This window comes from Convolutriloba macropyga, chromosome 4 (genome assembly GCF_964194025.1).
Source record: "Convolutriloba macropyga chromosome 4, txConMacr16.3, whole genome shotgun sequence".
Taxonomy (NCBI): Eukaryota; Metazoa; Xenacoelomorpha; order Acoela; family Convolutidae; genus Convolutriloba; species Convolutriloba macropyga.
In genome coordinates, this window is record NC_134471.1 from 59858201 (window position 1) to 59882940 (window position 24740).

At 37.8% G+C, this 24740-nt stretch overlaps 2 protein-coding genes across 2 annotated transcripts in view; both read right to left on the bottom strand.

Annotated features, from left to right (window-relative positions):
* Positions 1-24740, bottom strand: part of LOC142337795 (UDP-N-acetylglucosamine--dolichyl-phosphate N-acetylglucosaminephosphotransferase-like) — a 246605-nt gene that overhangs the window by 200833 nt on the left and 21032 nt on the right. The gene's annotated exons all lie outside the window — the stretch shown is intronic.
* On the bottom strand, positions 14422-15726 carry LOC142338119 (uncharacterized protein F54H12.2-like). Its single transcript, XM_075387753.1, has one exon. It carries the CDS (start codon positions 15724-15726, stop codon positions 14422-14424), a length of 1305 nt encoding a protein of 434 aa, XP_075243868.1.

The following is a 24740-nucleotide window of genomic DNA, read 5'->3' on the forward strand; positions in this document are numbered from 1 at the left end:
CTTCGTTAATGACTTGACAAGTTCATTAAAATTCAATTTCTTGTCAAGTGTCACTCCCAGTATTTTCAAGGCTTCTACGTCGTATTGTGTTTCGGCGATGGTTGAGTTACCGTTGAACGGTATTGTCAAAATCTTCGCTTTATCTTCATTCAGAACACTTTGATTAATAAGGCACCATTCCCTAACATCACGAAGAACTTCGTAATAATCTGTTCCATTAACTCCATGAAAAATGGAAGTAGCATGGTCAGCAAACTTCTCCATGTAAGTGTTAGGCATGTTGTCGGCATTGAGATCTGCTGTTGCAATATTGAACAATACCGCTCCCAATACTGAACCTTGGGGGACGCCTTGGTTGATTTTTTCAATTGAGGATCGGATTCCATTACATTAGGTGTACATTCCGTCATGTGAGGAAGTCAGACACCCATCGTATGATATAACGATTGACAATTGGGTCAAATTTTAGCATACTATCAACAAATTTCAAAAGTTGGGTTCGATCAAATGCTTTTCCAAAATCGGTTGAAATTAATCTTGCATGACTCGCTTGACTTTGTCTACAATTCGAAATATGGTGTTGAATATTCAAAAGCTTACTTGTTGTTGAAGCTCTTTTTTGGAACCCATGCTGATTTCCGTAGCCATTCGTTGTACTTATCCGATAAAGTTTTTGAGGATAATTCTTTCTGTGAATCTTGATATAACTGACGTTACAGATATAGGTCTATATTCATTCGTGCCCTTTGGCTTATTGACTTCTGGCAGAGGGACGACCCGGCGATTTTCAATTGTTGAGGTACAACACCCCACAGAAGCGAAGTGTTAATGTTCAACATCGGTTCTGCCGAAGAGTGCGCATTCTCTGACCAAACCCAAAAGGGAATACCATCTGGTCCTATGCTGGTGCTTTTAGTTTATCGCATGCCTTCGAACACTTGTCGAAGTGGTACTGACGGCACTTCTTATTTGCTGCAGTCTACATTTATCGGGACCTTATTGCACTTCGTTGTGTTGATTTGTGTAAAGTAGTCGTTATGATTTCGGGGTGTTTCTAAAATATGTTCTTTTTCATGTCTGGCAGTTAAACCGTTCTCTTCTTTCCCACAAACTTTGCTTCCTTTTCTGCCTGAGGTCAAAATTTTTTTGTATTTTTCTCACAATCTGATCTTCGATCCGACCTGTGTCCCTGCATTTTATCTTTTTTTTTACTTTTTCTTCAGTAAAAGCTTTACTTCTGGTGTTATATAATTGGGATCTTTGTTAGTCATCTTAACTAGTTTTTTGGGAACATGTCATGTCTAATTTGCCTTGCAGCATCTGAAGCAAGCAATCCAGCGCAATGCTCTGATGTTGTTTATGAAACGTAGGTCCATTCCATCTAGTGCTAAACCAAAAAGGTATGCGATTTGCTTTGCTTGTGTTTCGATACAAAACTTTTGTTCTGTGAAGGCATTGTTTCTCTGGATAACATAACGCCATGGTGATCGACGGTGCCATGGTGATCGACGGTGATTTATGAGGAGTATCGACGGTGCCGTTTCTAGTCAGATGTTAACTGGCTTTTCGTTTTGATACAGAACCAGGTTTCTAACCTTTCAAGTTTTTTGGGTTTACTACAGAAGCAATCAACTCGCGCCGCTTCTTCAAGACTTATCTTTCTTTTTCCGATCAGGTTACGTAAAGTCAAGCAACATGTATATTTTCTCCATCGTTACCAACTTGTCTTGAAAATCTTTGGTCACTAAAAGCTCAGCTTCGGATTTAGATGACAGCTCCACAATAAGCGTCATGTTTTTAGTAGCTTTTTCGTCATATTTTCCTGCCCTCACTGTTACGGTTATTTTGAGTCGTTGAAACCTAAATTTCGCGCTACACTTTTAACGTTTTCGATTTCGTCTGAATTTCGTTTGTCGATAGTTTATTTGCTTTCTGGGAGACAACTGACTATAATAGATCGGCGCACGGTGTCGATATCAGTTGTAGCGGTTTGAGAATAGTTTTTATTGTTCATCGTTGTCGTCTTTTTGAGGTTTTGAAGCTGTTCGGATATTTCGTCGATTTTTTGCTGTATTCCTGTCGGAAATTCGTTTTCGCATAAGTAGTACATGCTAGAGTCATGCACCTAATACAGGGGGGGACATTTTGACTTTCTTAGCCTAAAGTATATTTACCCGAACATTTTTTTAATTATGAGGGGGCAGTATTTCTGAGTTAGTACATGCTAGGGTCATGCACCTATTACAGGGGGGGACATTTTGACTTTCTTAGCCTAAAGTATATTTACCCGAACATTTTTTTGTTTCATCCCAAAAGCAAAGACTTATCCAAATTTCCAAATTTAGAATGGTTTGAATTTTTCGACCTGTAACTTTTCGGCTTGGTGAATGAGTGTTTATTTCCAACGCGGAATTAGTTCAGATTATATTGTCTGTCTACAGAGTTATTAAGTATATGACGCATTAGTCAGTTTATAACCGCAGACAGTGAGGTATAATAGTCTCGTTTAGTGTGTAATTGTTTTGTTCATATGTAGAAACTGAATTGTAATTAAAACGAATGCCTTCTAGATTTATATTTAGCGTGTTGATGTCTAAAATCAAAATTTGCAATTTAATACCGTGCTTGTATTGAATAGTTCTTATTGTATTGGTTAATTCGGTGTTTTCAGACAACCAACTAACCCGTTTTCCAGGTTTTCAGACGGGGACTTCTGGTATTCGGCTTCTTTAGACGGCTACTACAGTTAGAGCCTATGAATAATTACACCTAACGAATCTAGGTTCTTTTTAATATTATTCATCATCTATTCTTTTAAAATCTTGATTATAAACCAGTCACTACAAGCATTCTCCACTTTCTCAACTGTTCGTGCATCATTATAAACAAGATATTAAATTGGCAAATTTTCAGAAAAAAGCTTCTTTTAATTTTTCACACGAATAAAGTAAACAAATCACGGCTCCAAAATCTGATCGAATTTTTGGTTTTTAAATTTTCAACGAAGTTTTCTTTGATAAAAGTTCGCCAATTTGAATTCAACAACACATTCATCAGATTCTCGAAGTTTGAAAACTGAGGAAATGGACACAGAAATTGACGTTCAAATTGTTCAACTGGAATCAAGCGATGAGCTGTCGAGTTCTAGCAGTGACGGGTATCCTGAGGAGTCAGACAATGCAGAGGGGAGTCGTGTTCTACAATTCTGCACCTGGACGACTAACAGAGACAGAGAAAGGGATCGAGGGTCAAGCTCAAAGACGGGAAACGACGATAGCGAAATAGAAATCTTACCGCCACCAAAAATTCGCTTCAAGAATTTGTGGAAGGTAATTTTTTCTTATAAGTTTTCTGAAGTTGGTAACGGAGTTGATGATGTTCAAGATTAATGAGGGCAAATTTCCAAATCTTGATTTCGGGTTTTAGCAAAACAATCCGTCAGAGAGCTCTGACTCTTTGGTTGAGGAACAGTTGCCTTCATCCAATTGCCCTCATTCTGACACTGCTCACAGTTGTGCCTCTGAAGACAAGATGATTCGAGCCATTGATCAAAGTTTTCCAGAAAACCTGGGGATAAGGTCAGTACCCCAACCGGCTGGAAACGAATCTCAATGCAGCAGCTGTAAGTTTTTCAAGAAAATGCATCATCAAGCAAGAGTGTATTATCAGTCAGCGGCGTTGAAACTAAGCCAAGCCAAAGCTATGGAAAAACGAAGCGTTCGACGTATGGAGAAAGCGAAAAAATTTTACGAAGCGCGTTTCTTCAGAATTCCGCAAACTCCGGAAAATATGGCTGATAAAGAGAATATAGAAACTTTTCAACGAAAGGCCGCCTTAAGGGCTCGTGTAGCCCTAAAGACACAAAAAGACAGGAAATGTATTTGATAAATGACTCTCTGTTGTCATTGCTTATTCAACTGTTGGCGTTGTCTCTGTTTTACCTCTTTACTTTCAAGATTTTAAAATAGTAATACCAGTGTTTAGATCACAAGTAGAGTTTTACCTCTTCGAATACCTAAGCTACCTGCGGAGTTTCGAGTCGGTTTTAACTTCTACTAATAAAGAGTAATAGCAGTAATATTTTGCGTATCGGTTCCTAAGCCGGCTGCCGCATACCTAATCAATTTTAACTTCTACCAATAAGGAGTAAGAACGAAAATAACTTGTGCATTGATACCTCAGCTACCTGCGGAGTATTTAGTCGGTTTAAACTTCTACCATTAACGAGTAATAGCAAAATTAACTTGTGTATTGGTTCCTAAGCCGGTTGCTGTATACCTAATCAGTTTTAACTTCTACCAACAAGGAGAAATAGCAAAAATAACTTGTGTATTGGTTCCTAAGCCGGTTGCTGTATACCTAATCACTTTTAACTTCTACCAATAAAGAATATTAGCAAAAATATTTTGCGTATCGGTTCCTAAGCCGGCTGCTGCGTACCTAATCACCTTTAACTTCTACCGATAAAGAATATTAGCAAAAATATTTTGCGTATCGGTTCCTAAGCCGGCTGCTGCATACCTAATCAATTTTAACTTCTACCAGTAAGGAGAAATAGCAAAAAAACTTGTGTATTGGTACCTTAGCTACCTAGTGGATACCTAAGCGAGTTTTAACTTGTACATATCAGGGGTATTGGTGAAAAATAACTTGTGTATTGGATCCTTAGCTACCTAGTGGATACCTAAGCGAGTTTTAACTTGTACATATCAGGGGTATTGGTGAAAAATAACTTGTGTATTGGATCCTAAGCTACCTGCTGGTTACCTAAGCGAGTTTTAACTTGTACATATTAAGGGTATTGGTGACATTTTTCTGGCTGAACAAAGTAGTGCGGAGAGCAAAAGGGAGTGCAAAGCGGAGAGCAAGGTGGAGAGCAACGAGGAGAGCCAGTTGGAAACCGACTACAGAAAAGGAATAATTCAGTTAGTCCTTTTAATTTTTAAGTTTTGACCAGTTTTTGGGTTTTTTATTTCAAAACTCTCCTCTTTGTCTCATGACATTTTAGTTAATCACCAATTTGTGATGTTGCTCACCTTTATATTTTTGTTTGTTGATAAATTCTATATATTGGGAATCAATTTTAATATCTTTTCTGGAGTACAAAGTCTTGAGATAAACAGTCTGAAGAGTAGCAGGAACTGTACTCGCTTGACGTCAGTAAACTCCTTGCCTTCTTAACTTTGGCAACCCCAATGATTGAGGAGCGGACCTTGCTGGTTTAGAGAAACCCCATTGCGAAAATTAGACGGCACCAGTTCACAAACTTTTAACACGCACCACCATTCACAAACACTCACTGAGTTCACTTAGACACTTAGATCAGTTGTAGGTAGATTATGACAGATTGCTACAATCGACACAGATGATCTACGGAGGTAACTATGAACATGTTCCTAATTTTTTCGAGACAAAGAGGAATTTTTGTTTGGTAATATATACATCAGCTACTTTTTTCATCTTCATCTGAAAGCGCGGAAGCTTTTTAAACGCTTATACTATAGATTGAAGGCACTGAGGATATAAATGACTTGGATATAAATTGATCAACTGCTTATATGGGAGCTTTTAAAAGACTTATACAATGGATTGAAGGTACTGAGGATGAAAATGACTTAGTTATTAATTGATCAACTGCTTATGGGGGAGCTTTTAAAAGACTTATACTATGGATTGAAGGTACTGAGGACAAAAATGACTTAGTTATTAATTGATCAACTGCTTATGGTGGAGCTTTTAAAAGACTTATACTATGGATTGAAGGCACTGAGGACAAAAATGACTTAGATATAAGTTGATCAGCTGCTTATATGGGAGCTTTTAAAAGACTTATACTATGGATTGAAGGCACTGAGGTTAAAAAAGACCTAGTTATTAATTGATCAGCTACTAGTATGGGAGCTTTTAAAAGACTTATACTATGGATTGAAGGCACTGAGGTTAAAAAAGACTTAGTTATTAATTGATCAGCTACTAGTATGGGAGCTTTTAAGAGACTTATACTATGGATTGAAGGTACTGAGGATAAAAATGACTTAGATATAAACTGATCAGCTGCTTATATGGGAGCTTTTAAAAGACTGATACTATGGATTGAAGGCACTGAGGAAAAAAATGACTTAGATATAGATTGATCAGCTGCTTATATGGGAGCTTTTAAAAGACTTATACTATGGATTGAAGGCACTGAGGTTAAAAAAGACTTAGTTATTAATTGATCAGCTACTAGTATGGGAGCTTTTAAAAGACTTATACTATGGATTGAAGGCACTGAGGATAAAAATGACTTAGTTATTAATTGATCAGCTGCTTATATGGGAGCTTTTAAAAGACTTATACTATGGATTGAAGGTACTGAGGATGAAAATGACTTAGATATAAATTGTTCAACTGCTTATGGGGGAGCTTTTAAAAGACTTATACAATGGATTGAAGGTACTGAGGATAAAAATGACTTAGATATCAATTGATCAGCTACTAGTATGGGAGCTTTTAAAAGACTTATACTATGGATTGAAGGCGCTGAGGTTAAAAAAGACTTAGTTATTAATTGATCAGCTACTAGTATGGGAGCTTTTAAAAGACTTATACTATGGATTGAAGGCACTGAGGATAAAAAAGACTTAGTTATTAATTGATCAGCTACTAGTATGGGAGCTTTTAAAAGACTTATACTATGGATTGAAGGCACTGAGGACAAAAATGACTTAGTTATTAATTGATCAACCGCTTATGGGGGAGCTTTTAAAAGACTTATACTATGGATTGAAGGTACTGAGGATAAAATGACTTAGATATAAATTGATCAGCTACTAGTATGGGAGCTTTTAAAAGACTTATACTATGGATTGAAGGCACTGAGGTTAAAAAAGACTTAGTTATTAATTGATCAGCTACTAGTATGGGAGCTTTTAAAAGACTTATACTATGGATTGAAGGCACTGAGGTTAAAAAAGACTTAGTTATTAATTGATCAGCTACTAGTATGGGAGCTTTTAAAAGACTTATACTATGGATTGAAGGTACTGAGGATAAAAATGACTTAGATATAAATTGATCAGCTGCTTATATGGAAGCTTTTAAAAGACTTATACTATGGATTGAAGGTACTGAGGATAAAAATGACTTAGATATAAATTGATCAACTGCTTATGGGGGAGCTTTAAAAAGACTTATACAATGGATTGAAGGTACTGAGGACAAAAATGGTATAGTTATTAATTGATCAACCGCTTATGGGGGAGCTTTTAAAAGACTTATACTATGGATTGAAGGCACTGAGGTTAAAAAAGACTTGGTTATTAATTGATCAGCTACTAGTATGGGAGCTTTTAAAAGACTTATACTATGGATTGAAGGTACTGAGGATGAAAATGACTTAGATATAAATTGATCAACTGCTTATGTGGGAGCTTTTAAAAGACTTATACAATGGATTGAAGGTACTGATGACAAAAATGACTTAGTTATTAATTGATCAACCGCTTATGGGGGAGCTTTTAAAAGACTTATACTATGGATTGAAGGTACTGAGGATAAAAATGACTTAGATATAAATTGATCAGCTACTAGTATGGGAGCTTTTAAAAGACTTATACTATGGATTGAAGGCACTGAGGTTAAAAAAGACTTAGTTATTAATTGATCAGCTACTAGTATGGGAGCTTTTAAAAGACTTATACTATTGATTGAAGGTACTGAGGATGAAAATGACTTAGATATAAATTGATCAGCTACTAGTATGGGAGCTTTTAAAAGACTTATACTATGGATTGAAGGCACTGAGGTTAAAAAAGACTTGGTTATTAATTGATCAGCTGCCTATATGGGAGATTTTAAAAGACTTATACTATGGATTGAAGGTACTGAGGATGAAAATAACTTAGATATAAATTGATCAACTGCTTATGGGGGAGCTTTTAAAAGACTTATACAATGGATTGCAGGTACTGAAGACAGAAATGACTTAGTTATTAATTGATCAACCGCTTATGGGGGAGCTTTTAAAAGACTTATACTATGGATTGAAGGCACTGAGGTTAAAAAAGACTTAGTTATTAATTGATCAGCTACTAGTATGGGAGCTTTTAAAAGACTTATACTATGGATTGAAGGTACTGAGGATAAAAATGACTTAGATATAATTTGATCAGCTGCTTATATGGGAGCTTTTAAAAGACTTATACTATGGATTGAAGGTACTGAGGATGAAAATGACTTAGATATAAATTGATCAACTGCTTATGGGGGAGTTTTTAAAAGACTTATACTATGGATTGAAGGTACTGAGGATAAAAATGACTTAGATATAAATTGATCAGCTACTAGTATGGGAGCTTTTAAAAGACTTATACTATGGACTGAAGGCACTGAGGTTAAAAAAGACTTAGTTATTAATTGATCAGCTACTAGTATGGGAGCTTTTAAAAAACTTATACTATGTATTGAAGGTACTGAGGATGAAAATGACTTAGATATAAATTGATCAACTGCTTACGGGGGAGCTTTTAAAAGACTTATACTATGGATTGAAGGTACTGAGGTTAAAAAAGACTTAGTTATAATTTGATCAGCTGCTTATATGGGAGCTTTTAAAAAACTTATACTATGGATTGAAGGTACTGAGGATGAAAATGACTTAGATATAAATTGATCAACTGCTTATGGGGGAGCTATTAAAAGACTTATACTATGGATTGAAGGTACTGAGGATAAAAATGACTTAGATATAAATTGATCAACTGCTTATATGGGAGCTTTTAAAAGACTTATACAATGGATTGAAGGTACTGAGGACAAAAATGACTCAGATATTAAATAATCAACTGCCTATGCGGGACCTTTTAAAAGACTTATACAGTACAATTTTTCTACAACTCGAGTTGGAAAGATTTTTTATTTCCATCAAACGGGGAAAACAAAACACAAGTCACGAAGACTAAAGCAGAGTTATTTCACAGAAATTAATTGTCGTCACTATCAGTGTCAATTTGTACTACTCTCCATTTCTTTATTCTATCTACACTGATAGATTCTTTGTCTGATATCAGCTCCAGCGTTCGTTTTGCGCACTTTTTCGTCCTTTTTGAGGGTCCGGGATGGTTGAAGGGTTGCTCTTGTGTTGAAGAGCTAGTAGAAACATGAATGGGGGATACGGGTCTTAGATCTAGAAGACTAGGCGACGAACCTGATTCAGCAGCCTGATCGTCTATAAAGGAACACCTTTCAATTTCGTCCTCAATCACTTGTTCAGTCAGATTTGCAAAATCTGCAATGTCCGCTTCAATCTCATCGTCGCTGTACGCACGCTGGTTGAAACCTGGATCAGGAGGTGACCAAGATTCCTGTAGCTGTGTGTGCGGAGTCACTGGTGGACTCTGCTCCATAGTCAATTCTGCAAAGTGTACATTGGTCTCTTCTTCATCGCTCGAAACCCAATCAGGATCACAGATCATATTACGCATAAACATTTCCCCTCGCAACGCATGATAGCCATATGGTAGAGTAGTGACTTTATCATGCATAATGTAACGTTTGTCATCATATCCGGACAACGATTTCTTGTTGCAAACAACTGTCATCAACTGATGTTTGCTAGAAGCAATTCTGGTGTTGACAAGTCGGACCGTCTCGCCACCAGTAAGCACTTGTTTGTACAGCTCATGGGTCATATTCCTCCTAGCATCTCTGGTGACACCCTTTGCTGATTGCTTCGAGAATCCTGAAAAAGTTTTGTTTTAGCTTTTTGTTTAATGAGTCTTGTTTTTCAACACTTTTTACCTTGTTTCCTGATTTTCAATGCGAAAACAATTTATTACTGGTCATACTTACCATCTGAGAGTTTGATGGAGTAAGTTTTGGTTTGAGCCCCACAAATTCCGAGATGAGTTTGCCTCCCATTTCATCTTTAAACTTTAAAGTTACTCGTGCATTGCTGCCGTCGTATAGCTCATGTTCCGCGGGAAGGTTGGACAAAATCGAAGTGGTCCTTGATAGCTGGTTTTTTCTGCAAATCGGCATAGAAATCGTTCGACCTGATTTCATAGACAAAAGAGTCGGTGTCCGAATACAACAAGTTATAAATTAAGTGCTTTTTCATGGTATTGTAGTGAAAGTCGAACATAAATTTCTTGGCTAGATCCAGAATGCATGCACCAACAATTGTTGGTTTGTCCCACACAATTTCTGTTTGATTCAAGCTTACAGTTGCAAGATCTTCTCCAATGATTTTGAACGACTTGAGCTCTGGAACGCTAGTACACTTGAGAGCTTCTTCCTCACTGCGGACCAGTTTTAATTTAATGCGGTTTCTTTTCCCTTCACAAGTTTTATCGAACGCGCTGTTCACCATTAGTTTGTAAAAATTCTCTTCGAATTTGTTTTTTGCTTCCTTCCGTTTCTGTGTGTTGAGTTTCACATAAGGAGCCAACCACTTCGACTGATTAAAAGCTAGCGCTCGATGTAGCTTTTCTACTTTCATTCCTAACTGTACATATAGCTTCAGCGTTTGATAATGCAATATGTAATTTTTTTTGGAAATAGCGTCTGAATCAGTTTATTGGTTGAGGGAGGCGCGTTCATTTTCATATCACATAGGAGTTCTTCTTGATAATCGCCTAGCCAGCATGATTCAACTTTTTGTTTCATTGGCGCTAGGGGAAAATCTGAGTGTAGATCATGAAGCTCATCTGGATAAGACCAGTCGACTTCTACTATGTACCCAACGTTGCTTTCATCTGAAGTGTCAAGCACTTTCTGGATAAGTTGGGGCTCAATTTCGGGCTCCCATTTTTGGTCTGTGAATTCAAAGTCGTTGAGAGGCAAAAGAAAATTTTTCCATTATTCCCCCATACAGGTTGTTTGCGTCAATCATAACTATGAATGTATGAAGGCTGCTTCGGATCAAAGTTCGGAAGATATTTGTTGTTGGCAACTGCGAGTCTCTTATTATAAATGGAGCTAACTCCACCCTGAATGAGCCCCTCAACAATATCCAATTGCTCTCTCTCTCTGTTAGAAGCTCAAGGGGGTGCTTTGCATATTTTCAGCATAGCATCACCTGATAGATTTGAGGCTGTATATTACTGACAACAGTCAAGTCCGTAAGTCTGGTAGCATACCTTGCGGAAGCATAGTACGACTGAAGCCAAGAGAAAGACGTCCGTTTTCAGGTACAGGTTATAATACTCGCCAATTGTTTTACATTTGAAAGTTTCAAAAACGGTTAGCGCGTGCTTGTATTCATCCTCTGTTACGCTCACGTCGTACTGTTGAAGACTGTTTGTCCACTTTTCTCTTGGTGGTAATCGAGCCTCTCCTAGCTTTGAAAAACTTTCGATGTAGTTGTAAGGGAAGTGCCCTTTCTGCTTTAACATGTCTACAGAAGATTTTGGCCAGTCGCTGAAGTAGTTTTTGAGATGGATGAACCCGTTTGCTGGAAGATTTTTGGCGAGAGCGTCTAACGATGAGGGCATAAATCGGAAGGAGTCGAGCAGTCTTATATGCTCATACACTGGTTTGTCAACTCCGTTCTTATTAGGACGCATTTTAATCAGGACTCCAATTTCCAAGGCTATGAATTTCTCATCAGTGCTTGGAATGATTGAAATAGTGTTCCGCATATTGCTTCCTTGAAGAGCAAGATTGACATGATGAAGATCATAGTTGGAAAGATTGTGAGCAAACAGAGGCGTGTAATTGAGAAATTTCCGATTGATGTTGCAATTGTTGTGTCCCCATCCGAGAAACTGACCGGTGAATGACAGTGGTCGAGCACTGTGGGATTTTCCACAGTGTTTTCCAGCGTTTCCTCACATATCCAACACTCTGTCACATCTTCTCGGGCAATGGGGGCTTCAGCAGAGAAGTATCTGTTTCGTTGCTTCACGCTGTATATTTTCCTAGCTAATTGTTCAAGAGATGCCACGAACTGTGACATTACATTTAGACCGCTCACACATTCGAAATGAAAAAGCTCTACTTCATCTTGAGCAACAAATAACAATGCGTAGCTGCAAGGCTTGTGAATTTCTATTATCCTTGTTTCTGCTTGTTTCGGATTGTTACCACACCCAGAGACTGATTCAATGATCGATTCCAAATCGAAAAACCCAACTATTGGCGCGAACCACCTTGATTGGATTTTCTTATATTTGAAGGTACATTCCTGAGGCATTCTGACAACTGCTGGCCTGTTTTGTTGACAGAAACCAATGTGTTTGTCATACTGCTCTTTAGAGGAGCAAACGTGGAAGCAATTTCGACATAGATGGTTATCAGTCCTCAATACCCGCTCTCGCACTCTGTGCACCAGACTCCGCAAATTGCGTATCAAAACGTAATGATGCATTTGACCGTCACTTAGTAGAAGCAAATCCAAGTTGAAGTCGCAGTTGAGTTTTTTCGATACCCGGAATGGTGTTAATCCACTATCAGCATAGCTGAAACAGTTTTGATCTAATGAGTCTTGTTTGTGTTAAAGCTTTTTTGTTCAAACAGTTTGTTTTTCTCTCATGATCTTTATCAGCTTTTACTTCTATTGGGTTAGCAATTTCAAGTTTTTCTTACCGAAACACGTTGACGCGAACATCGTTGAGGTCCTCAAATTTTGTCATCTGATGGAAGCCCATTGGCATGCTGAACACTCCATTTGCTTGTTTTGCGATTGAGTTAGTTGGTCCATATGTTGCCGGACTGGTTATTCTGCGTGAAGATGCACCGGCAGGGACAAGTCGGGGACCATATTTGAAATGGTATGCAGCTGTGAAGCAGTAGAAGAAGCAGTTTTCATCTTCCCTGTTTCGTATGTTTAGCAAGGCCATGGTGTTTGCTAGCTTAGCGGGATGTGCCAAATATGAAGATGCGGTTATTGGCTTAGCTTTTGCTAGTCGGACTTCTATGTTGACAATCTGATCTAACGTCCAACCGCTACCGTGCGAAGCAAAGTTATTCAAAGATAGAAGCATCTGCTCTACCATTGCGTGGAAAGTTTTATCAGCAAGGCCCCCAAAATCAACCCGCTCCATTTTCGACTGTACATGTACTAAGATTTTATCTGGCTGGCTGGACGGTTCTTCATCATCATCTTTAGCTGGTTTTGTCAATTGTATTGTCGAACTGAATTGTACTTTTTGCGGATGCTGTTGAACGCTCATATGAACGATGTTTTCAATTTCTTGTCTCTTGACTTGCATAATATGGAAGAGGTCGAAGTCATGTGCGTCAACATTAATCTCGAAGGTTCTCAGAGTGTCGCCAAAAGCGCGTTCTGTCGGCAAAATTCCCGAATGTGGTAGATTTTCCACGTCAATGTTCCAAGCTGGCAAACCATGAACTGTATTCATGTGATCCAGGTAATCAGGGTCGAATGGGAAGCATATGTTACAGTACAAGCAGTAGCGGGGGTTCGGAGCATCATGCTGAACTTTCATATGACCAGCTAGTTCGTAGAGACTTTTTGTAGAAAAACCACAGTCGTTGCATTCGAAAGAATTACTTTGCGGATAGATTTTATGAATGCTCTTTCGATGACGTCGAAGGCTTCTTTTGTCAGCCAAATGTTTTTGACAAATATCACACTTGACTTGAGGCATTTCAATGAAAACCGTTGCGAATCTGATGTTAGAAGTAAACGATCTGAGTGTTTTTGTTCAATAATAAGAAAAATGTTTATCAAATGATTGTAAGAGGAAAGGCAGAAAGCAATGAATAACTTTCACGTCCCCGGGACCAGATTTAGTGAGGCTTGCTCAATCAATCAGATGCGAAAAAGTTGTTTATTTACTCATGTCTAGTCGAGTTGATGTCATGATGCGGTAATCTTAGTTATTTGTCCAACTAACATTCCAAAGTCTAGACAAAAATTTGAATTTGTTTACAAGCTATAAGTGTTTCCTCTTCTAATCCAAGGTTCAAGATCTAATGAGTCATCAAACATTCTTGAAGTAAAACGGAAATTCTAGAATATTCACTTCATATGTTTAATGAATCATATAAGCTGAACTTCATTTATATCGGGAATGAATGGGAAACCATCATTGAGGAAATAATGAGCTACATAAATACAGTAAAGTCCACACATTTGAGAGTTTTCGCTTTGCAAGGGTTTGTTTGAGTCACGTCGGTCTTCCATAAGGTCTACTATTATGCTATCAGTAGTGCTTTGTCGAAATCGGTCTGTTATGTGTTTATATGAATTAATGGGTAATGCCAGTGGGTCGGCAAAGTAAGTTATTGGGTAGCCATATCTCTTTCCCAGCACAACCCAATGAGATCCAGGTGAAGATGCTGGCGAAGCATTTACGATGGCAAATGAATTGGTTGGCATGTTCAAGGGGAAATTGTCAGCTGCATAAACACCGTTGAATTTGAACATCAAGTGCCCGCTTTGTTGGGTCAATTTGAATATTTTATCCTCATCCATTAGATTATAGGAAGAGCGTTTTTGGAAACGTTTCTCGAAGAATCGATATAAACTGTTGAACATTTCTCCCCGAGAAGTAAAATTTCAATATTGCGCGGCAACGCTGCACCGAACTTGAGTTCCACAGATAATGAAGAGTTTGTTAACTCGGGATGAATAAAATCATGAGTGGCTTCTTGAGTACTGGTGAGATCAAACACCATAATATAGTGATGGGGGAAGTCGGATAGAGATATTCCGTGACCATTTTCTACATAAGCTAATGCAGCCATTGAATTGTAGTATAGTCGTTTATTATCGGTTGTTGACATTGGTGTACCAGCTGTGGCGAAACCATTACGGTAAATTATTATCTCATTCAAGTCAAACTTCTTGTATGAAAACGGATTGAGCGTATTGGTACCGATGAACGCATCGCCGCGACACATTGCAACTATCAGTCTACGAATGGGTTCTTTCGTGAAAATGTCCTCTTGCTTCCAGCTCTGTTGCCCAGCTGTTGCTAGGAAAGCTTTTGAAATCACTTTATTATAGCGGTACATTGCAGGTGTCTTGAGTAGTGTTTTCTCGATTGCACCCAGAACTTTATCTGAGACTGTCATTTTTCGCACGAACAAATTTGCTTCATCGATTTTGATTTTATAGTGTCTAGCTCCGTCTTCGCTCACAATCGTAAAGTCATCCTGTGATCGTCTGAAAGAAATTCGCAGCGTTACTCCACTCGTTAGATGCTTCTCGCATGAAAAGAAATTGGTAGCAATTTTTCCGTACATTGTGAGTTGAGCTGATCTTCTCACAGTTTCTTGTCGAGCTGTGATTGTAGCGGCTGGGACGCCTGTTGGGTCTGCTTCATATTCATATCCCTGACATTTCAACCAAGTTTTTTTTGCGTCCGATCCATGAGAAAATTCTGTTTCAATGAAACTTTTGTGTGCGTAGTGACCATTCGCAGAAGAAATTTTGATGCCGTTTGCTGACACTGTGCAATCGGCGAAAAGCGAATGTAAGGCGTTATTGACCAGATGTGGCGTGTCACTGTTGTTGGCATCTCCCGTGGTGAAGCGTAAATCGTTTCCATTATTTCGAACAACTCGAAATTTGATTTCCAGATAAATTTTCTGTAGGTCGATGAAGTTATTTCTGTCACCGACTATTTCAAACTCTAACGAAGATCCAGTGGGCGAGTACAAAGGTCCTGTTTTTTGCTCGAACGATTGATCAAATGTTACAAGAAGGGGAGGTTTCTCGAACAAGTCCAATGAGCTATGTGTTGCCTCTGTGGGAATAACAATGTTAGTACTCATTTTTTACTTTTGAGAAGAAATCTGATCGACTTCTTTGTGGCTTCGTTTTTCGCGAAATGATCTTTTTCTTTGATGGAGACTGCTTTTTGTATGCTTTGTTCTTCGACCTCCTTCGATAGATTGCTTTTTGTCCTCGTTGAAGTGCTCCTCCGATTTGTTTTCTCGCTGTTTTTGCAACTGTACTTTTCAGAGCTTGCTTCGCTGATTTCTTTTTTGCTGCAAATTCTAATAACTCTGGTGCACCTTGCACTAGCAATTCTTTTCCAATTGTTTTGGCTGCTGGCCAAATAAGTCGTCGGGCTAGGGGTAATGCAACACGACCAATGCCAGCAGCTAATGCGCCGAATCCACTTCCTCTTTGTCTATAATGTCCTGAGAAATGGGGCATTGAATTGGATGCTTGATTATTATAATAGACTTCCATCAGTTAGCGTGTTCTCTGGAATTTGAGACTTATAACAACTTTACCAATTCCAGTGAAAGGGATCAATTTCCCAGTTTCACTTCTCAGCTCAACTTTGATGCTCTGGATATTGTTTGAAAGTAAACGCTTGTAGTCCAAATTTGTATAGGTTTTATGGTGAATAGGTGCTATTGTGTTGAGGCTACCGTTTCTCAGACGTCTCTCTAATTTAATGATTTTGAGAATGGGTGCACGTGAGTCACCCACATGTTGATACTCAATAATATCAAGGTACACAAAAATAAGCTGCGACCCACATGATATATCAACAGGGAAAATACCAAAATGTCTGTTAGGAGTGTTCGGAGCCCCATTTTCGAAGTTTGTCTTGTAACCAATGTGCACAAAACCACTGTGTGCAGGGTCCGGGGTCCCCTTGAAACCAAGAATGCTGGGAATTTCATCGTCTTGAAACGACAATCCTTCATTTTCCCCAAATGTTAACACGAGCTTTTGCGTTATCATGTCAAACTTTCGATCGAACTGTTTTAGTTTTGCAATGCGAACAATCTCCGAAACTAGATCTTCCCAGCTGTTGTAAATACCAGTCCGAATTTTTCTGAGTTGTCCTGATCGATTAATCGACTCATTTGGATTGGTCATTGAATTCTTGTAAACAACTATGTCTCCAGAGTTTACGTTGTTGATGTTTGATGGAAAAGATAGAGATGTCAATGCTACTTGCCATTCTCCCTGTAAGTGTATCGGTTGTGATAATTGGTTCCGAAATGATGCCATAGTATTTCCATTAAAAACGTCCATTGATGCATTTGATAACAAGTCAATTGTAAACTCATTGCTGTTGGAAATCATTGCTCCTCTTCACTGTTTACCACATCAACTTGTACTAATTCCGGTTCGTAAAACTTGCCTAGGATTTTAACGTTGTTTGCGTCAATCAGATTGTAGGTAGGTGGACTTGTTGTAGCCAATCGCAGTACTGTGAAAACTTCGTCTGTATAATTCTGAGTATAACCTTTTCTGAAGGTATCGTCTGGTTTTGCTATTCGTACCAGGTCCCCCTCTTCGAATCGTGGTTTATATTTATTGTTGTCCAAAGCAATCGAAATTAAAAACGGTTCATGTTTTTTGAATACTTTATTTGGGGCCAACTTTATAACGCGGTTAACACGACTGTTAATGATATTTACGAAATTGGGAAGCTCCTTTATATAGTTCCAAGTCTATTTTTCTTCCAAGTATCTGTATATAATGTTTTTAAGTGATCGAATATTTCTTTCCGCAAACGCAGATTTGGTTTCGTTTTCGGTTGTATACAAATGAATCTTTTTGTTTTCACAGAATGTTTTGAACTCGCCCTTGAATTCGGTGCCTTTGTCTGTCCACACTTTCTCTGGTTGTTTCGTCTTTATCATTTGTTTGAAGGCTTCAACGCAATCCTTTTAATACATCGTTCTGAGAGGTTGAATCAATAGGTATTTGACCCCATTGTTGTGCTTGGCTATTTTGTCCATATAGGCTACATCCATGGACCAGATTTCGTTTATTCTGTAACCAACTACCTTCAATCGTGGAAAAATTTTCCGGAATTGACGATATTTAGTGTATGAGTTCTTCGATTGAAGGAATTTTTCAATTTTTTTGTGGGAAAAGCCGCTTTCCTCTTTTATGTTTGCAACACTTCCAAATGCTGCTTTTCCTTTCGTGTAAACTTTATTTATTTTTTTGATTTCCACTGAATGGAGTTTTCCAGCCTGTTGGCGTTTTAACTTCTTCTTCCGCGTCTGCGAAGCCTTCCTCATCAAAGCTAGCAGTCTCTGTTTTTTCTGCTCTCTCGATAGCAGGTTTCTGTTCACTGGCTGCTCCATCTGGAAACTGACGTAGTTTTTTCTCTTTCGGAATTTTTATGAACTTCTTTGCGTAAGTATTACAAATGAGATGTGGCGCATGGTTCAAATAATTCAATACTTGATAATCGTCAGGCAAAAGTTTCGATGATGTCTGTTGTAATGCGTAGAGGAAAGTTGATGCTGGAATGTCGGTGTTCCTTCCATTAATCAGGATTTTACCTTCAAAGTCCAGTGAAATAATGTGTGATCCGTTGATTTTCTACAAAATTATTTTTGCTTTTCCAAATTTGTCTTTATCGAGAAAGTCTATATCATCGATCACACTCTGACTGATTTCATCAAACTCTTTCCGTTTAGTGTTTTCTGGGATACTTTGTTGCTTTTCTTCTTCATCCGAAACCATGACGTCATCTGTCTGTTGCTCTGTGTTCTGCTGTATGACCGCTTCTGGTGGCTCTTATTTTGAAGTTCTCTGTAGAAGCGATAGTTGTTTCGACTTGTTTTTTGTTAATGGATTGTTTAATATTCGCGAAACTTGGGGTTGTTCAGTTGTAAACATGTTGCGAGGAATGAGCACAATTTCCTCAGTTGGCATTTTTCTGTAGATATTCTAGACAAGGTCTGGCAATTAGTTGAATCAGAGAATGCCCTCTCGTTGTCTGGAATAATTTACTTCTTTCTAGAGCACTAAAATATTTTTCAGAAAGTTGTCGTAGTTGAGGTTCAAATTGTTGTAGTTCTTTCTTGTTGATTGGGACAACACCAGAGAGCACGTTCATTACGCAATCGCTTAGGAACCACATGAATTCATTATCTTGGGCTAGAAAAATTCTCTTGCTTTTCGATTTGGGGTTGCTGTTAACGCACCAACGCTTCAGCATAAGCAAATGTCTCTTTTTCATTCGTAATTGGTGTAATAACAGCTTCCTCCGAAGGAATATAGAATATTGATGGTTCGGGACCAATGAGTTGAGAAGAAAATCGTAAGCCTTGACTTGTTTTAGGATCCAGGTCAATGATTAAATGTCCATAGGGTTGAGCTGTTGCTAATTTGTATGCGTCCTTGAGTAATTGGAGACAGTTTAACTGTTTTCCGAGGTATTCTATTTGTTGAATGTCACGCAATGATTTGAATAAAACTATATGAGTTGTGTTTAGATCAATTGTCCGCGACCATTTACTCTGTTGGAATAAGTTGTGTTTGACGTAGATCACATGAAGTTTTCTGTGTCTTCCTGACGTTGCATTTTTTACGAACTCTTTGTCGTTAAAAATTTCCTCGCATGAGTCATCATAAACGAGCAGACAATCTGAAAGTTTCTTTGTTATATCCAATCCAGAATACTTGATGAACTCAATTTGTTGTAATTTACGTTGCATAGCTGTAAATGTATCCTGGAACTCTTTGTAGAAGTAATAAATTTTGGGAAATTTTGGGTAAAACGACGAACTTTGCAACATACTGAATATTAGGTCGGTTTTCCCAGAACCACTCGGGCCTACAACTGCCATGAAGATTCTATCGTTTGTAAGAATGACTTTGTTCATAGTTTAGGGTTTGGCAAAATATAACCAACTAGACTAGAAAGCAGCGCGATCCAAATTGACTTCTCCTCACAACTTTCCGATACCAAGAAAAGCATGGCGAAACAAAGACTAATCATGAGCACTATAATACTCACTTGAACAAAAAATATGATCTCTGATCGAGGGACCACAGTATTGGAACAGCAGCGCCATGGAGGTCTCTCTCGGTTTCCATCATCGAAAACTAAGTTTGTAATACCCCCATCAATTTCATCTCTTACAACGCGGTTTGTCATTCTGGTTTTTTGAATCAATTCTGGGCTACTGTTTGTTAACGTGTAAAACAGGAAAATAATCAAATTTTCAGAGCTCGCTTCCCCGTTGTAACTCAAATACGATTGATGTTCTCAATTGCATGATGTCCCTTTCATGTACTCATCGCGCGCAAAGGACCTTTTAGCTTTAATTATGAGGGGGCAGTATTTCTGAGTTTGAAATTTCAAAATGTCCCCCCCTGTATTAGGTGCATGACTCTAGCATGTACTAAATGAGGGCAAAGTACTAAATGAGGGCAAAGTACTAAATGAGGGCAAAGTAGTACATGCTAGAGTCATGCACCTAATACAGGGGGGGGGGGGATATTTTGACTTTCTTAGCCTAAAGTATATTTACCCGAACATTTTTTTGTTTCATTCCAAATGCAAAAACTTATCCAAATTTCCAAAATTAGAATGGTTTGAATTTTTCGACCTGTAACTTTTCGGCTTGGTGGATGAGTGTTTATTTCCAACGCGGAATTAGTTCAGATTATATTGTCTGTCTATAGAGTTATTAAGTAGATGACGCATTAGTCAGTTTATAACCGCAGACAGTGAGGTATAATAGTCTCGTTTAGTGTGTAATTGTTTTGTTCATATGTAGAAACTGGATTGTAATTAAAACGAATGCCTTCTAGGTCTATATTTAGCGTGTTGATGTCTAAAAGCAAAATTTGCAATTTAATACCGTGCTTGTATTGAATAGTTCTTATTGTATTGGTTAATTCGGTGTTTTCAGACAACCAACTAACCCGTTTTCCAGGTTTTCAGACGAGGACTTCTGGTATTCGGCTCCTTCAGACGGCCACTACAGTTAGAGCCTATGAATAATTACACCTAACGAATCTAGGTTCTATTAAATATTATTCATCATCTATTCTTTTAAAATCTTGATTATAAACCAGTCACTACAAGCATTCTCCACTTTCTCAACTGTTCGTGCATCATTATAAACAAGATATTAAATTGGCAAACTTTCAGAAAAAAGCTTCTTTTAATTTTTCACACGAATAAAGTAAACAAATCACGGCTCCAAAATCTGCTAGAATTTTTGGTTTTTAAATTTTCAACGGAGTTTTCTATGATAAAAGTTCGCCAATTTGAATTCAACAACCCTTTCATCAGATTCTCAAAGTTTGAAAACTGAGGAAATGGACACAGAAATTGACATTCAAATAGTTCAACTGGAATCAAGCGATGAGCTGTCGAGTTCTAGCAGTGACGGGTATCCTGAGGAGTCAGACAATGCAGAGGGGAGTCGTGTTCTACAATTCTGCACCTGGACGACTAACAGAGACAGAGAAAGGGATCGAGGGTCAAGCTCAAAGACGGGAAACGACGATAGCGAAATAGAAATCTTACCGCCACCAAAAATTCGCTTCAAGAATTTGTGGAAGGTAATTTTTTCTTATAAGTTTTCTGAAGTTGGTAACGGAGTTGATGATGTTCAAGATTAATGAGGGCAAATTATCAAATCTTGATTTTGGGTTTTAGCAAAACAATCCGTCAGAGAGCTCTGACTGTTTGGTTGAGGAACAGTTGCCTTCATCCAATTGCCCTCATTCTGACACTGCTCACAGTTGTGCCTCTGAAGATAAGACGATTCGAGACCTTGATCAAAGTTTTCCAGAAAACCTAGACATTGATCAAAGTTTTCCAGAAAACCTGGGGATAAGGTCAGTACCCCAACCGGCTGGAAACGAATCTCAATGCAGCAACTGTAAGTTTTTCAAGGAAATGCATCATCAAGCAAGAGTGTATTATCAGTCAGCGGCGTTGAAACTAAGCCAAGCCAAAGCTATGGAAAAACGAAGCGTTCGACGTATGGAGAAAGCGAAAAAATTTTACGAAGCGCGTTTCTTCAGAATTCCGCAAACTCCGGAAAATATGGTTGATAAAGAGAATATAGAAACTTTTCAACGAAAGGCCGCCTTAAGGGCTCGTGTAGCCCTAAAGACACAAAAAGACAGTAAATGTATTTAATAAATGACTCTCTGCTGTCATTGCTAATTCAACTGTTTGCGTTGTCTCTGTTTTAACTCTTTACTTTCAAGATTTTAAAACAGTTATACCAGTGTTTAGATCACAAGTAGAGTTTTACCTCTTTGAATACCTAAGCTACCTGCGGAGTTTCGAGTCGGTTTTAACTTCTACTAATAAAGAGTAATAGCAGTAATATTTTGCGTATCGGTTCCTAAGCTGGCTGCCGCATACCTAATCAATTTTAACTTCTACCAATAAGGACTAAGAACGAAAATAACTTGTACATTAATACCTCAGCTACCTGCGGAGTATTTAGTCGGTTTTAACTTCTACCATTAACGAATAATAGCAAAATTAACTTGTGTATTGGTTCCTAAGCCGGTTGCTGTATACCTAATCAGTTTTAACTTCTACCAATAAGGAGTAATAGCAAAAATAACTTGTGTATTGGTTCCTAAGCCGGTTGCTGTATACCTAATCACCTTTAACTTCTACCAATAAAGAATATTAGCCAAAATATTTTGCGTATCGGTTCCTAAGCCGGCTGCTGCGTACCTAATCACCTTTAATTTCTACCAATAAAGAATATTAGCAAAAATATTTTGCGTATCGGTTCCTAAGCCGGCTGCTGCATACCTAATCAATTTTAACTTCTACCAGTAAGGAGCAATAGCAAAAAAAACTTGTGTATTGTTACCTTAGCTACCTAGTGGATACCTAAGCGAGTTTTAACTTGTATATATCAGGGGTATTGGTGAAAAATAACTTGTGTATTGGATCCTTAGCTACCTAGTGGATACCTAAGCGATTTTTAACTTGTACATATCAAGAGTATTGGTGAAAAATAACTTGTGTATTGGATCCTAAGCTATCTACTGGTTACCCCAGCGAGTTTTAACTTGTACATATCAAGAGTATTGGTGAAAAATAACTTGTGTATTGGATCCTTAGCTACCTAGTGGATACCTAAGAGAGTTTTAACTTGTATATATCAGGGGTATTGGTGAAAAATAACTTGTGTATTGGATCCTTAGCTACCTAGTGGATACCTAAGCGATTTTTAACTTGTACATATCAAGAGTATTGGTGAAAAATAACTTGTGTATTGGATCCTAAGCTATCTACTGGTTACCCCAGCGAGTTTTAACTTGTACATATCAAGAGTATTGGTGAAAAATAACTTGTGTATTGGATCCTTAGCTACCTAGTGGATACCTAAGCGAGTTTTAACTTGTACATATCAGGGGTATTGGTGAAAAATAACTTGTGTATTGGATCCTTAGCTACCTAGTGGATACCTAAGCGAGTTTTAACTTGTACATATCAGGGGTATTGGTGAAAAATAACTTGTGTATTGGATCCTAAGCTACCTGCTGGTTACCTAAGCGAGTTTTAACTTGTACATATTAAGGGTATTGGTGACATTTTTCTGGCTGAACAAAGTAGTGTGGAGAGCAAAAGGGAGTGCAAAGCGGAGAGCAAGGTGGAGAGCAACGAGGAGAGCCAGTTGGAAACCGACTACAGAAAAGGAATAATTCAGTTAGTCCTTTTAATTTTTACTTTTTGACCAGATTTTGGGTTTTTTATTTCAAAACTCTCCTCTTTGTCTCATGACATTTTAGTTAATCACCATTTTCTGATGTTGCTCACCTTTATACTTTTGTTTGTTGATAAATTCTATATATTGGGAATTAATTTTAATATCTTGTCTGGAGTACAAAGTCTTGAGATAAACAGTCTGAAGAGTAGCAGGAACTGTACTCGCTTGACGTCAGTAAACTCCTTGCCTTCTTAACTTTGGCAACCCCAATGATTGAGAAGCGGACCTTGCTGGTTTAGAGAAACTCCATTGCGAAAATTAGACGGCACCAGTTCACAAGCTTTTAACACGCACCACCATTCACAAACACTCACTGAGTTCACTTAGACACTTAGATCAGTTGTAGGGTAGATTATGACAGATTGCTACAATCGAAACAGATGATCTACGGAGGTAACTATGAACATGTTCCTAATTTTTTCGAGACAAAGAGGAATTTTTGTTTGTTAATATATACATCAGCTACTTTTTTCATTTTCATCTGAAGCGCGGAAGCTTTTTAAACGCTTATACTATAGATTGAAGGCACTGAGGATAAAAATGGCTTAGATATAAATTGATCAACTGCTTATATGGGAGCTTTTAAAAGACTTATACAATGGATTGAAGGTACTGAGGATGAAAATGACTTAGTTATTAATTGATCAACTGCTTATGGGGAAGCTTTTAAAAGACCTATACTATGGATTGAAGGTACTGAGGACAAAAATGACTTAGTTATTAATTGATCAACTGCTTATGGGGGAGCTTTTAAAAGACTTATACTATGGATTGAAGGTACTGAGGATAAAAATGACTTAGATATAAATTGATCAACTGCTTATATGGGAGCTTTTAAAAGACTTATACTATGGATTGAAGGTACTGAGGATAAAAATGACTTAGATATAAATTGATCAACTGCTTATATGGGAGCTTTTAAAAGACTTATACTATGGATTGAAGGCACTGAGGTTAAAAAAGACTTAGTTATTAATTGATCAGCTACTAGTATGGGAGCTTTTAAAAGACTTATACTATGGATTGAAGGCACTGAGGTTAAAAAAGACTTAGTTATTAATTGATCAGCTACTAGTATGGGAGCTTTTAAAAGACTTATACTATGGATTGAAGGTACTGAGGATAAAAATGACTTAGATATAAATTGATCAGCTGCTTTTATGGGAGCTTTTAAAAGACTTATACTATGGATTGAAGGCACTGAGGATAAAAATGACTTAGATATAAATTGATCAGCTGCTTATATGGGAGCTTTTAAAAGACTTATACTATGGATTGAAGGCACTGAGGTTAAAAAAGACTTAGTTATTAAT